The 15,143-nt window shown below is 62.4% G+C and overlaps 1 protein-coding gene across 1 annotated transcript; it reads right to left on the bottom strand.

The window, feature by feature from the left end:
* Window positions 1-5,495: 5,495 nt before the first annotated feature.
* LOC101941746 (snake venom vascular endothelial growth factor toxin ICPP-like) lies at window positions 5,496-14,249 on the bottom strand. Its single transcript, XM_065570726.1, has 7 exons — window positions 13,988-14,249; window positions 10,692-10,722; window positions 9,806-10,002; window positions 8,002-8,081; window positions 7,272-7,301; window positions 6,607-6,672; window positions 5,496-6,164 (listed from the first exon to the last, which is right to left on the bottom strand). The coding sequence occupies exons 1-7, from the start codon at window positions 14,048-14,050 to the stop codon at window positions 5,984-5,986; spliced, it is 648 nt and encodes a 215-aa protein (XP_065426798.1). The 5' UTR covers window positions 14,051-14,249; the 3' UTR covers window positions 5,496-5,983.
* Window positions 14,250-15,143: the final 894 nt, after the last annotated feature.

Below are 15,143 nucleotides of genomic sequence, written 5' to 3'. Positions count from 1 at the left end.
GGAAGAAGGCAAAAAATCGTCACTGATAAAGTTTGCAGACAATACAAATATTGGAGGAATGGTAAATAATGAAGAGGCCAGGTCACTGATACAGAGCGGTCTGGATCACTTAGTAAAGGGGGCGCAAGCAAACAATGTGTGTTTTAATAGGGCCAAATGTAAATGTACATTGAGAAACAAAGAATGCAGGCCACACTTACTGGATGCAGGTCACACTTATTGCCCTTATCTAAATCGATGGTACGCCCCATCTTGCATACTGTGTACAGATGTGGTCTCATCTCAAAAAAGATATACTGGCACTAGAAAAGGTTCAGAGAAGGGCAACTAAAATGATTAGGGGTTTGGAACGGGTCCCATATGAGGAGAGATTAAAGAGGCTAGGACTTTTCAGCTTGGAAAAGAGGAGACTAAGGGGGGGATACGATAGAGGTCTATAAAATCATGAGCGATGTGGAGAAAGTAGATAAGGAAAAGTTATTTACTTATTCCCATAATACAAGAACTAGGGGCCACCAAATGAAATTAATGGGCAGCAGGTTTAAAACAAAAAGGAAGTTCTTCTTCACACAGCGCACAGTCAACTTGTGGAACTCCTTGCCTGAGGAGGTTGCGAAGGCTAGGACTATAACAGCGTTTAAAAGAGAACTGGATAAATTCATGCAGGTTAAGTCCATTAATGACTATTAGCCAGGATGGGTAAGGAATGGTGTCCCTAGCCTCTGTTTGTCAGAGGGTGGAGATGGATGGCAGGAGAGAGATCACTTGATCATTACCTGTTAGGTTCACTCCCTCTGGGGCACCTGGCATTGGCCACTGTCGGTAGACAGGATACTGGGCTAGATGGACCTTTGGTCTGACCCAGTTCGGCCGTTCTTATGTTCTTATGTTATGGGGGACTCTATCCTGGGAAGCAGCGACTTGGAAAAAGACTTGGAGATCATCTTGGACAATCAGCTGAACGTGAACTGCCAATGTGCCAAAAGGGCTAATGTGATCTTTGGATGTATAAACAGGGGAACCTTGAGTAGGAGCAGAGAGGTTATTTCACCACTGTGTTTGGCACTGGTGTGGCTGGAATCCCGTGTCCAGTTCTGGTGCCCACAGTTCAAGAGGATGTAGAAACATTGGAGAGATTCAGAGAAGAGCTGCTAGAATGACGAAAGGATTGGAAAACCTGCCTTACCGTGAGACTTAAGAGCTCTGTCTATTTACCTTAGCAAAGAGAAGGTGAAGGGGTGACTTGAGCATAGTTTCTATGTACCTGCTTGGAAGCAGATATTTAATAATGGGTTCTTCAGTCTAGCAGGCAAAGATCTAGCAAGATCCAATCTTTGGAATTTGGAGCCAGACAAATTCAGACTGGAAATAAGGCACAAATTTTTAACAGCCAACGATTGTGGCAGATTCCTCAAAACTGGCAATTTTTAAACCAAGCCACTCTCTGAACTGTTTTGTAATGTATTGGGGGAGAACGTGTCTGTCCTCGGCCCGTGTGTGGAAGTGTTTTTAGCCCACCAAGTCAGTAAACAGGAGCCGTGTGGGGAGCTTGCCCGACCCTTGAGCCCCCGGACGCAGGGAGGCCAGACCAGTCCAGAAATGGGTTGCCAGTGCCCTATGGAAGCTGGCTGCCCCAGAGTGCTGCAAGTCGGTGGCTGGTCAGTTTGGTGGTGACAAGCCAACCGTCGGTGTTGTGGTGATGGAAAGTTGGGAGGTGATTAGTCCTGTGGTTTGTCCCCGGTGGTGGCAATTATTACGGCCCCCGAAATAGTGGCTGGCTTTGAGCCGATGGCTTTCCCGAGTCATGTAGGGCCGGCGTAGTCAATTAGTTTTTATCAAGGTCCAAATTTCTTGGTAAAGGTATAGTCAAGGGCCACACTCGAGAGAAAATTTCAAACAATAACAACAATAATAATGATAATAAGTAAGTAGAAAGATTTCAGGGTCCATTCAAAAGCGTCTGGCGGTCTGGATTTGGCCCGCGGTCCACCTGTTGACTAACCCTGGTATGGGAGCCTTTGCTGGCACTCCTGTTCCCAAGACTCTAGTACACATTCACAGGGCCAGTCTCTCTGGTGGGGGGAGACCGGTGCCGATCTCTCTGGTGGGAGGGGAGGAGGGAGACATCCCGGCCGGTTCTGGTCTCTCTGGTGGGAGGGAAGGGGGAGATGTCCCGGCTGGTTCTGGTCTCTCTGGTGGGAGGGAAGGGGGAGATGTCCCGGCCGGTTCTGGTCTCTCTGGTGGGAGGGAAGGGGGAGATGTCCCGGCCGGTTCTGGTCTCTCTGGTGAGAGGGAAGGGGGAGATGTCCCGGCCGGTTCTGGTCTCTCTGGTGAGAGGGAAGGGGGAGATGTCCCTCCCAGCCGGTTCTGGTCTCTCTGGGTGCACCCCGGCCTCATTCTGCATCAGGCGCTTTGAACGTTCCTAGGCACATGTGCTGCCCGCGACAGCCCGGAGCTCGGGGGGCGCCGTGCCCTCGAGCTGAACTTCCCCGGCCCGGGACTCCTCGGAGGGGCTGGCGAATGCACCCTGGAAGTGGGGGCTGCTGGAAGCCAATGGCCCCCTGCACGGAAGGGGGCGCTGGTGTTACCAGATTGCTCTACAGGGGCTGAGCCCAGGGAGGTCTCAGCACTACTCAAGGATGGGGGGTGATTCTCTCTTTGGGGGGGTGACTCAGCAGGGGCTGCCCTTACCCAGGAGCCGGCATGGTGCTGGGGGAGCTGTTCCCCTGGGGGTGCCACCTTTGGGATGAAACGCTGAGCGCCTGGGCCTGGTAGTCAGGGCCGGCTCCTGGGTTTTGGCCGCCCCAAGCAGCCAAAAAAAAAAAAAAAAAGCCGCAAGCGCGATCTGCCGCGGCAATTCGGGGGGAGGTCCTTCGCTCCGAGCAGGAGTGAGGGACCATCCGCCGAATTGCCACCGAATAGCTGGACCTGCCGCCCCTCTCCGGAGCGGCCGCCCCAAGCACCTGCTTGCCAGGCTGGTGCCTGGAGCCGGCCCTGCTGGTAGCTCACGGGGCACGATGCAGGATCCAGAAGCGTCAGCACTACCCAGGGGCAGGGGTGGGGCGGGTTCTGCGCCTGGTGGAGATAAAGTAGGGCAGGGGGTCACTTTTTTGGTGGCCTCGGAGTGAAACCACCCACTCTTGCTGGTGGCTGCACCAACAGTTTTTCCTAAAAATACTTAATTCACATTTGCAGATTCAATCATACAAAGAATGCACAGCTGTCTCTAGTCTTTCCTGGACCTACACAAAATAGGAACACAAATAAGGTGCTTTGCACGTTCTTCTCTTTTTTGGTTGCCTTTTTTTTAGACTTGCTGGCTAGTGAATCTGTTGTGAAAAGTGATATTAACATCCTAGCATCACCTTTCAGAGCAGCAGACTGACTTAGCCCCGGCAAGCCCGGGGCCACATTAAGCCCTGGATGGGGAGGTGGGTAGGGAGAGAGCGGGGTCCAGGAGAAATAGGAGGGCCGGAGGCTGGGGGACGCCACGTGCCCCTGCCATCTCAAAAGCTCCAACCCCACCTGTGCTAACCGCCTGTCCTTGGCAGCCTCTCTGCCCGGAGCTGGGCCCCCCAGGGCAGGCTGGTGAGGGGCACTGGCAGAGGTTGAGGCATGAGAAGTCTGCAATCAATTCCACCCCCTGGCAGTGCGTCCATCCATGGGGCTGGTCCAGTCAAGCACCCCTCTCCATGCTGTCCCAGGTCTTTTGAGCCTGCAGCGTCTGACCGGAGCTCAGACACTGCTGTCCCTGGGCACACGCTCGGGGCGCATAGCCTCTATTCAGCACCCCATCCTGAGAGCTTTGACCATGCAGCCCCCCTGCCCAGCCCCTAGAACTGTGGTCCCATAAGCGCTGGTTCCATGGATGCTTTGGGGCTGGAGCACCCATGGGAAAAAATTAAGGGATGACCAGTTATTGGCAGCCAGGAATCAGCTTCTTGGTGGGCAGGCTCAGATCAGCTGTTTCCCATCCTTCTGCTCCAGCAGGGGCTGAGTGAGTCTCACACACGCCTTAGGGGGCGGGGCTCTCAGCAGCAGTGCTCACCTGGGGCTGCCCCACACCTGTGGGCTGGAGGCCATGGCGTCCACCTGTAGGGTTTCTCCCTGCCAGCCAAGCTCTAGGCACCAGCAAACCAAGCACGCGCTTGGGGTGGCACAACTGCAGAGGCGGCATTCCAGGGGCAGCTCTCGGAGGTTTGGGGGGTTTTTTTTTGCTTTGGCAGTTTGCTGCCGGAGGGTTTTTTTTTTTTTTCGCTTGGGGCGGCAAAAAAACCAGAACTGGCCCTGACAGCAGGCGACCCAAGGGAGCCCAGCTAGGCTAGGGCTGGTGCGTGAAGTGGCAGATCAGGAGGCCGGGAGACGAAAAGCCCTGACCCCGGCAGGAGTGGCGCTGGGCGGGTGGAGGAGTCATCCCGGATCTGGGCAGGAACCGCGCTGGGTGGGGGCAGGGGGGAGGAGCTACAGTATTCCCCCCGTCCCCGTGTTCATGCCTCCCCCCACCCCAGAGCTAGGGCCAAGGCTCCTGGAGGAGGGGGGGAAATGGACAAAGACAGATAGGTGTAGGGGCCTGAAGCTGGGGTTGCAGCTGGCGGTGGGTCTGGGTCCGGAGCTACAGCCAGGGGCTGAGGCTGGGGACAGGGTCAGGTGTGGGGCTGGGAGCTGGGGCCATGGCTGGGGGTAGGGCTGGAGCAGAGCTGGGGGTGGGGCACGCCAGGGCTGGGTGGCTCTGCCTGGCCCACTGCCCGGAGCAGCTCTATGTTTTTTGCCATCCCAAGCACGGCAGGCAGGAGGCTTTCGGCAGCGTGCCTGTGGGCAGTCCGCTGGTCACGCGGATTCAGCGGCTTACCTGCGGGAGGTCCGCTGGTGCTGCACCATCGGCGTCCCCACTGCCCAATTGCTGCTGAAGCCACAGGACTGGCGGACTTCCTGCAGGCGTGACTGCCGCCCCCCGTGGCTTCCCGCCCCAGGCACGCGCTTGCTGCGCTGGTGTCTGGAGCCGCCCCTGGCTGGTGGGCTGGGCCTGCTGGTTCTCAGGGCATAGGGGCAGGAGCTGGTTTGGGGGAAACCAGGAAGGGATTGAACCCCAAAACTGAGGCCACGCTGTGCCCTCTGCAGGGCCCCCCACCAGCACTGAGCTCGTCACGCTAGGGGGCAGCACGAATGACTGTACAGCCGGGGGCTGGTTGGTGGGGTGGCCCCGTGCCATGGGTGGTGTTTAAAATATACTCTTAGGGTGTGAAACCAGGGAACCCACACCTGTGCCAATACAACCTAGCAACCCAAACAGGAGTCCCCAACAGCCTCCACCTTTCCCCCCACGACAGAGCAACTACCTCCTCCCATCGCCCAGCTCCCCTCGTCACATCACCCACCCGCAGGGCCCCTGGCACGGTGTCACGGGTGTGCTCCTTTTGGGGGTCTCTGAGCTGCTCCCCCATCGTGCACCGGCAGGGCTGGGGCATCAGCCAGGCGAGGAGACACTCACGCCAGGGCAGAGAGGAGACGGGGTTTATTGTGGGTTTAGTATCTGTGCATGGGTTATACACGAGCTCTCTGCAGCCTCAGAACCGGGGAGGCCAGGCCGGGCGTCGCAGCCCTGCGGAACTCACCGGCTCAGGAGTTGAGCAGACGTGGCCCAGGAACGCGCTGCCCAGAGCATCTCGCTACGGGCGGCTCCTGCTCCCATCCAGGGGGACCTGGGTCCTATCGGGGGGGAGGGGGCTGGCTCCTGGGCTCCCATCGCTGGAAAGGGGACCCCATCTACCCACTATCCGCTCCTGGCTCTGGGGCACCTGGCCTGAAGCTCCCTTTGCCAGAAGTTCAGGTCCTCAATTCCCCATCCAGCCGCCTTCAGCCCCTGCCTACCCCTGACGTCAACCTGGGAGCCCCTGGCCGCCCTGGCAGACCCCCCTGGAAGAGCAGCCTCTTAAGAGCGAGTCCCCTCCCCCCACTGCCCTAGAGGCATCGCTCCTTGCCCCTTTCATGTGGGGTTACCAGCCCCCCAGCCTGGGTGCTGCACGTGGGTTCGTTCACTGGGTGCTGGAGCTGGTCCCAGCTCCAGTCTGCTTTGGGGGCTGCATCCTGGACCCCCACCTGGGGGCAGGACCGGTTCCTTCACCCCGGGTCTTGGCCTCGGCTCCCTCTGGGACAGGGGCTGGCACCTGTGGAGGGAACACACACAACGGCCTCACGCAGCAGAACCGGACTGGAGGGGCGAGGGGAGGGCGGAGTGACTAGGACAGAGCCTCCCTGGGGTCCATCGCCCACCCCTGCGCTGTGCCCAACCCCCATTGGAGAAACAGCGCCCCTCTCTGCGGATCTGCGCACCCCGATTCCCGAGCTGGCTGGGACTCACCCGGAGAGCCCCAGAGCACAGGGCCCAGGGAGAGCGGCTGGGTGCCTCGGCTGGTGTCCCCCTGCGCAGGCCAGGCACCATGGGAGGGAGAGTGGGCGAGGCCCATGGGGGCTGGAGCCCAACCCCCCTGGGACCACAGCAGTCTCTGCCCCTCCCCACAACTCCCAGCAGCCGCTGCATTCCAAGGGGCCCACACCATTGCCCCCCACACCAGCCCCTCTGTCCCCCATGCCCTGGTGTGTACATACAGGGGGGTGGGGAGGGGCACAGGACCCGGCTCCCGAGGTCTCCTCCTGGATCCTCTCTTGCTGTCTCTGGAAGAGGTGGGGGGGGGGTTACTCTCTGCATGCCAGGCCCCCTGCCCTGCTCCAAGGGCTCCCTTCCCTCACCCCGCATCCTGCAGCTCTGCCGTGCCCCACCCCCCAGGTTTGGGGCACCAGCCCAGGGAACTCTGGGCCCAGAGGGGGGATGGCACCCTGCACCCCACACCTACAGATCACAGCACCCATTTGGCACCAGCCAAAGCCCTGAGGTCCCAGACCTGCGCCAGAGCCCCTGGCCATGCTAAAGCGGGGGGTGGGGGGAGGGGGATCTCTTCCCGCCCCCCCCTCACCTTCTGACTTGTGCTCACCGTGTCTGTCCATCTCTCCCCTCCCCCCACTGTGACTAGGCGTCTTTCCCAATACTTCAAATTTTCTAGGGAACCTTCCCATCACCAGAGAACCCAGTCCCCCTGCTTCCCTCCCCAGCCCCGCAAGGAACCACCCCCGCTTCCCTATGCAGCCCCCAATGAACGCCGTGCACCACAGGGAGCCCCCCATTTCCCTCTCCAGCCCCCACAAGGAACCCCCTGCGCCCCCAGGGAGCCCCCCCCCCCGGCCCCCAGGCTCTCCCACCCCAGGCCAGCACCTACCTCTCGCTTTTCAATCGTTTCCTCCGAGGCCTGAAAGCAGAGACACGCTGGTAAGGGGGCTGGGGGGGGGGCAGAGCTCAGCCAGGGACGTGTCTCGCTGTGGGGGGGGGGGGGTGCGCAGGGTATGGAACCCCCACCCCGGGGTCCTGGGGCTGGGACCCCGACTGAGCTGTGGGGGGGCTCAGGGCCAGTCTGGGAACCAACAGCGAGTCCCTGGCCGGGCTGAATGAACAGCGCAGCTTCCCTCTACACCCACAGGCCAGCGTCCCCCGCACTGGCCACAACCCGCCCCCAGCACATGTACCGCCCCCCCCCGGCCACACTATCCCCTCCCCCAGACATAGAAGATCAGGGTTGGAAGAGACCTCAGGGGGTCACATAGTCCAACCCCCTGCTCCAAGCACGCACCAGCCACGTGCCCCTACCCCTCACAAGCTGCACCCCCCGCCATCCACCTATGTTCCACCTATGCTTGTACCCGGCCACAGGCTCCCCCGCCCTCACCTGCACGGGCCGGCCGTACCCCCCCCCCTCACCTGCATGCGCCGGCCGTACCCCCCCCCCACACACACACACCTGCATGCACCGGCCGTGCCCCCTCACCTGCATGGGCCGGCCGTAACCCCCCCCCCACCTGCACGGGCCGGCTGTAACCCCACCTCACCTGCATGCGCCGGCCGTACCCCCCCACACACACACACACCTGCATGCACCGGCCGTGCCCCCTCACCTGCAGGCGCAGCGGCTGTGCTCAGTGAACCGCATCTCCTCCTGCTGACTCTTCCCCTGGATCGGGCTGAGGCGGACGACCTGGCGGGAGGATGCAGCTCATTGGTACCCAGCCCCCTCCCCCCCCCACCCCACCCCCCATGCCACCCCCCCGGGCCGCCGCGCCACTGGCCAAGCTCGGTTCTCCCGGGCAACAGCAAGGCCAAGCACTGACCCGGCGGGGGAGGGGGGGGGCACCAGCTGGCCAAGTGGGAGGGAAGCCGGTGCCCAGGGCAGGAGCCGGGGGCTGGTGGGGAAAGTGCTGTCCCGCCCCATGGGACGCAGCCTGCCCGCGGCCCCACGATCGTACATCCCGGACCCCGCTAGGGCACCGGCCGCCTGTAGGACTCACCGCCACAAGGTCTCAGAGCTGCCCCGACGTGTCTCCGGCCCAGGGAACAGCCGCTTCCACTCCCCGGGGTCAGAGGACGAGCCGCCCCCGTCCCCTCCCTCCAGCCCCGGCCAGAGTTAACCATCGGGGGGTTGGACCCTCCCCTAAGGCAGCTGGGACCAGCCACCTCAGGAGGCGGGATGCCGGGCTAGATGGGCGGCCTGGCAGAGCCAAGGTCTCCCGTCAGCACTGGGGGCCGGCGCTCCCCCTGGGGCCGGGGCAGAAACAGGGGGCGGTTTGCCAGCCACAGCCCCACGCGGGGGTCGGAGTGCCCCCCTGTGACGTTATTGACATAAACTGGGACCATATAGATCATTGTTGCAACCAAGGTCCTGTAGTGGCACCCAAATCTTGTATAAAGGGGGTCAAATGGGGTGTCTAGGACAAGGTTATGGTTTACTGGTTATGATTATGCTGTCTATATGTATGTATCAGTTTTGTAGTCGAAGTTATGAATATTGGCTCTATACTGTCTGTATGGCAAACTTATGCTATGCTTCTGGGTGACATCCCAGACAAGCTGAGATTAGCTCTGCCTAGCCTGCTTGATGGCCCATTAAGGACCATCAGCTATACAATGGACCCATTGAGAGAAGGCAGATACGCCTTGTACCTCAGCAAAGTATGCAGGGACTGGCCCACGTGACTCCAGACTCCATTTTTGCTGTAAATTTCCACAGTAAGAACAAAGAGGTGTTCTTACACCTGGAAAAGACTATATAAGGCTGATGCCTGATCTCCATCTTGTCTTCAATCCTGCTTCTTACCTCTGGAGGGACTTTGCTACAAACTGAAGCTCTGAACAAAGGACTGAGGACCCATCCCAGCGGGGGATGTATTCCAGAGACTTGATTTGAACCTGCAGTTTATTCCATCGCTGCTGCAAGCCTGAACCAAGAACTTTGCCATTGCTGTACGTAATTGATTCCATTTAACCAATTCTAACTCTCATCTCTATCTTTTTCCTTTTATGAATAAACCTTTAGATTTTAGATTCTAAAGGATTGGCAGTAGCGTGATTTGTGGGTAAGGTCTGACTTGTACATTGACCTGGGTCTGGGGCTTGGTCCTTTGGGATCGGGAGAACCGTTTTCTTTTACTGGGGTATTGGTTTTTATAACCATTTGTCCCCATAACGTGTGGCACTGGTGGTAATACTGGGTAACTGGAGTGTCTAAGGAGATTGCTTGTGAGACTTGCGGTTAGCCAGTGGGGTGAGACCGAAGTCTTAGTCTGGCTGGTTTGGTTTGCCTTAGAGGTGGAAAAACCCCAGCCTTGGGCTGTAACTGCCCTATTTGAGCAATTTGTCCTGAGTTGGCACTCTCAGTTGGGGTCCGCCAGAACCGCATTGTCACACCCCCACCCCCGGGCCCACCTGCATGGCCACGGGGCGGGTCTCCACCGGGACACACTCCAGGTCCTCGTCCCCGCAGCAGCCAGCGCAGCGCCGCAGCGGGACACAGGACGGCTTGAACACGTGCTCAGCCTCGTGGGGGAACTCGCCCAGCACGTCCACCAGGGTCTCCAGGGCGCGGCAGTAACTGCGGCTCCACACCTCCTCGAAGGGGACCACTGCGGGGAGGGGGGGGGATTACCAGCACTGGGCTGCAACTCGGCCTTCCCCCGCCGAGCCACAGGGCCCCTCTCCCACCTCCCGCTTGCCCTCAGCCCCTCCCCACCCCCCCACTGCCCTGTCCTCCCCCTGCCCCTCCTCAAAACCCCAGTATTGCCCTGTCCTCCCCCAGCCCCTTCTCAAAAACCCCCACCACTGCCCTGTCCTCTCCCAGACCGTCCTCAAAACCCCAGCACTGCCCTATCCTCCCCCACCCCAACCCGTCCTCAACCCCCACCACCACTGCCCCATCCTCCTCCACCCCTCATCCCCAGCCCCACCTCAACCCCCCCCTGCCCTGCCCTCCCTCTGCCCCTCCTCAAAACCTCAGCACTGCCCTGTCCTCCACCACCCCCAGCCCATCCTCAAAACCCCCCACCACTGTCCTGTCCTCTCCCAGACCGTCCTCAAAACCCCACACCGCTGCCCTCTCCTCCTCCAGCCCCCCACCCCCTGCCCCGTCTCAACCCCCTCACCCTGGACCCCAAGTCCCCTGCCCCTCCCCAAACCCTCTCACGGGTCTTTCTCCTCCATCCCCTCTGCTCCCCCAGTCTTGCTGCCCCTTCCCAGGGCACTCTGAGTGCGGGGGGCAGCAGACCTGGGACCAGGTGGGAGCCAACAGCTACAGCCGAGGGGCCGGGACACTCACCTGCTGCTGTCCGGCCTAGCGGGGGCGCCACCTGAAACACAACAGACCCGTTAGAAACCAGCCTCCCCCAGCTCCGGCCCCCCTAGTCCCTGTCCCCATCGCCCCAGCCCTGGCTCCCCACCACCACCACAGCCACCCCCAGCTCCGGCCCCCCAGTCCCTGCCCCCGCCCCTAGTTCCCCCCTCATCACAGCCAAGTCTCACGAACCCCCTCCTAAAAATGAATATTTCCAGGGATTGTCTCCTGTACCTGACAAATGATAAAAGCCGTGATCTTGGAAATATAACATTTGGTTTTATGACATGTTTATTACACGCTATTATGAATGATTATGTATCATGACAGTATATTTATTACATGATGAAAACGGCGACACTCTTCCAAGCTCTCACTTTCCTAGCTCGTATCAGCGGAATAAGCCTGGTCTAAGACAAGGCTCCTAGGTTTCCTCAAGGAGCATCGGATGTGAAACAGGAGATAGGGAGTTAAGAAGCCAACTCAGAAGTCCTCCTACACACGCATTCGGGTCTTGGCAGTCCAGGCAAACAACGCACAAAACTTGTTCTTGGTAATAATTGTAAAAACAATCCTAGCTGCCTATTTCATTTTAAAAACAGCAAAAAATATCCACCTCCCTTTCCATGTCTTATAAGGAGACTTGAAGTTTCAGTCTCCTCAGTGTGATAGCGATGCTTGCTTTGATCTGCTCAGCTCTTGGAAGTCCAGGGGCTCCGGGCTGCCCGGGGTCCCTAGGGACAGCTCTGTCCGCCATTAGGGTTTTTTTCCCCCGAGAACCCCCTGTAACGTTTTGCAAACGCCCAAGGGTTCACAACCCCCAGTTTGGGAACCACTGCTCTAGCCCCTGCCCCTCCCTCACCTTCACCCCCTAGTTATCCCACTTTCCAGCTCTGGAGGGGGCAAGCAGAGGGCTGCCCCCCTCCATCGCTAGATGGTGCCCCAGGGGTCAGAGTTAAGGCGGCTGGTCCCTTAGCTCCCTGTGCCCTGGCTCCTGGCATGGGATGTGGGGGGCGGGGCGTGTATGGCTTCTACCCCTCCCGGCTGCAGCCCCAGGCTCTGCCACCAGCAGAGAAACCCTGGGCGAGGGAGAGGCCAAGGGGCAGCACCCAGAGGGGTCATGGTGAAAACTCGGGGGCCTGCTGTTCCCAGTCAGCCACCAGAGGGCGCCCCAGCTCCATGAGAGCAGGTGGGTGCCCAGCCTGGGGCCTTGGGGGTCACTCAGAGCAGCGGGCAGACGCGGAAGCGCCTGACTTGGGGTCCTGGGTTCTAACCCCAGACCAGGCGGCCCCAGTGGCCTCTTCCCAGAGGGCCCGATTGCTACAAACAGGACTCCCCGGCCTATCCCGCTGCACCGAAGAGCAGCCACCTCTGGGGTGGGGGGTGGCAGCAACAGATCAGGACAAGAAGCGAGGAAGACTCGGGGCGCGGGGGTTAGCAGAGTGGGAATGGGGCAGAAGACTGGGGCTACCCGCCACCCCCCCACACAAACATCACCCACTCCCTCTCCCCTCACACCACAACACCCTCCCCCTCACAAACACCCCAACCCATCCCTCACCCCATCCTCCCCCTCACAAACACCCCCCACTCACACCACACCACCCACTGACCCTCCCCTCACAAACACCCCACCCTCCCACACATAAAACCTCCCTCTGCCCCCAATACCACCCCCTCCCCCACACTCACCCCTCCCCCTCACAAACACCCCACTCCCTCCCTCACCCCCCACACACCACTCACACCACACCACCCTCCCACACACACCACCCACTGACCCTCTCCTCACGAACACCCCACCCACCCTCCCACACATACGACCTCCTCCCCCTCCTCCCCAATACCACCCCTCCCCCATACTCACCTCTCCCCATCCCACCAACCATTCCCCTCTCCCCCCCCCCCCTCCCTCACCGCTAACGGGCCAAGGAAGCTTTAATGATCTCAATGTACCAAGCTCGTCCCGCCTAGCTGGGGCGGGGGGACTGGCGGCGTTATAACCCAGACTGGGGGGGGGGGGGTCTGCGTCTCCGAAGCATCCCGAGGGGGCAGGGACGCGGGTTTAAAGGCAGCCGGGCTGCGGTCAGGGGAGGGGGGCATCTGAGCATGTGCCCCAGAGCCAGGACTCAGGGTGGGAGGGGGAGCCGCTCACCTGAACCCGCGGGACATCGGGCTTCGGGGGGAGGGGGTCACACACGCCCCGCACCTCCGGGAGTGGGGGCTCTGGGCCAGCGCCGGGAGCGCAGGGAAGGGAGGACACGGGGGCGCCGGCGGGGCCGGTGTAGCTGGAGCGGGAAGCCCCGGATGAGTCCCATGGGCCCCGCACCCGGGGGAGGGACGCGCCACATGCCGGCGGCGGGAGCAGGCTGCGAGGAGGGGGCTGGACCCGGGGGGGCTGGAGCAGGCTGCGGGGGGGGGGCTGGATCCGGGGGGCTGGAGCAGGCTGCGGGGGGGTGGCTGGATCCGGGGGGCTGGAGCAGGTTGTGGGGGGGGGAGTGGATCCGGGGGGCTGGAGCAGGTTGCGGGGAGGGGGCTGGATCCGGGGGGCTGGAGCAGGTTGCGGGGGGGGGGGAGTGGATCCGGGGGGCTGGAGCAGGTTGCGGGGAGGGGAGTGGATCCGGGGGGCTGGAGCAGGTTGCGGGGAGGGGGCTGGATCCGGGGGGGGGGCTGGAGCAGGCTGAGGGGAGGGGGCTGGATCCGGGGGGGCTGGAGCAGGTTGTGGGGAGGGGGCTGGATCGGGGGGGGGGGCTGGAGCAGGCTGAGGGGAGGGGGCTGGATCCGGGGGGCTGAAGCAGACTGCGGGGGGGGCTCTGCCGCCTGCGGGACCGTGTCCCTCGGAGCCGGGCCGGGCGCGGCCCCCGAGCAGGGCCTGGCTCAGCGGCGCGGCCGGACAGTAGCATCGGGGGCGCCCCCCGGCGGAGGGGCCTTAGCCCCATGTACCCGGGGAACCGCGGCCTCTTCAAAGCGGGCCCGCCCCGTCTGCCGCGGGCTCAGAGCGAGCCGGGACCTGGGGGGCCGCGGGGCAGCAGGTGCCCGGTGAGCCGAGCAGTTGGCCAGGCTGGGAAAGGCCGGGGCAGGCCGCTCCCCCCGACCCAGCAGCTGGCAGGACGCAGGGGGGAGCCGGCCACAAACCGGCCCGGGGCAGGGCGCTGCCCCCCGCTCCGCTCCGCTCCCCAGCCCGGCCGGGGGCGCTGGGCACAGGGCTCCGCAGCTCCCGGCGGGCGCCCCGTCCACGCAGGGCAGCGGGCGGGCCGGGCCGGGCCGGGCCGGGCCCTTACCTGGCAGCGGGCTCCCCAGCACAGCAGGGCGGCCCCCAGCAGCCACCGGCTTCCCGGCCCCATCCCCGGGGCGCGGCGGGGCGGCTGCGGGGGAGCACGGGCAGGACGCTGCGGCCCGGCCTGGCGTTTCTGCCCCCGGGGGCGCGGGCCCGCGGCGAGCTCTGCCTGCAGCCCGGACCGGAGCCCGGCTGCGTCTGACGCTGGGGCTGGGCTGAGCCGCGGGCTCCGGGCTGGGGGGGCGGGGGGCAGAGACAGGACGTTCCAGAGGGAGGATCCAGTCCCAGAACCGGACCTGCGCTCCCGCCCCAGCCGCCAGCAAGGGGGAACCGGGGAGGGGTTATTTCCAATATACCCCCCTCATTCACCCCCTGCACCAACCCAGCCCCCCTGTACCCCTCAGCGCCCCCTCCCCCTGCACCCCCCAGCCCCCCATGCATCACCCCAGCGCCCCTCTCTCTGCACCACCCCAGCCCCCCATATACTCCCCAGCGCCCCCTCCCCCTGCACCACCGCAGCCCCCATGTACCCCCCAGCGCCCCTTCCCCCCAGCCGCCCATGTACCCTCTAGCGCCCCACCCCCTGCACCACCCCAGTCCCCCATGAATCAATCCCAGCGTCCCCTCCCCTGGAACACCCCAGCCCCCCATATATACATCTCAGAGCCCCCTTCACTACGAAGCCCCCTTCCGGAGACCCTGGACTACATCCCCAGCTCGTTCTCCCTCCCTCCCCGTGCTCCTCCCGCCCGCAGGCCCCTCCGGGCCCCCGGCACAGCCCCGGACCCGCCACCTCCTGATTCCCGGAGAACCTCGTAAAGGGGCATCTAGTGGGGGAGAGAAAGAGCGAAGTTAGTGGCGAGCGAGCGCTGGAAAGTGGGTCCCACAGGCTGCCCGCGCCGCGCCCTGAGCTAGGGGGTCGCTGCTGGGGACAGCAGGCCAAGGACGCTCCCGACCTCTTAAGGTGGCATCTGCTCCCAAGGTGAAGGCAGGGGGTGGGGTGGGGAGCGGCGTAGGGTTTGCCCCCCCCCCCCGGTGACTCAGTCAGGGGCTGGCAGGGGGCGCTTCAGCGCAGCAGGGCAGGGAGCAGGGTGGGGGCTCAGCAGGGGGCGCTGGGCTGCAGGGAGCTGGGTGGGGGCTCAGCGGGGGGCGCTGCAGGC

This window comes from Chrysemys picta, chromosome 17, assembly GCF_011386835.1.
Source record: "Chrysemys picta bellii isolate R12L10 chromosome 17, ASM1138683v2, whole genome shotgun sequence".
In the NCBI taxonomy this organism is placed as follows: Eukaryota; Metazoa; Chordata; order Testudines; family Emydidae; genus Chrysemys; species Chrysemys picta.
This window is presented reverse-complemented; position numbering and strand designations above follow the sequence as displayed.

Excerpts from the sequence above, each read along its gene's own strand:
- LOC101941746 (XM_065570726.1), bottom strand. The coding sequence starts at position 14,050 with ATGGGGCCGGGAAGCCGGTGGCTGCTGGGGGCCGCCCTGCTGTGCTGG. Across the intron at positions 10,723-13,987 it reads GCTGGGGAGCCCGCTGCCAG|GTGGCGCCCCCGCTAGGCCG; the intron begins GTAAGGGCCCGG and ends GTTGTGTTTCAG. Across the intron at positions 10,003-10,691 it reads GCTAGGCCGGACAGCAGCAG|TGGTCCCCTTCGAGGAGGTG; the intron begins GTGAGTGTCCCG and ends CCCTCCCCGCAG.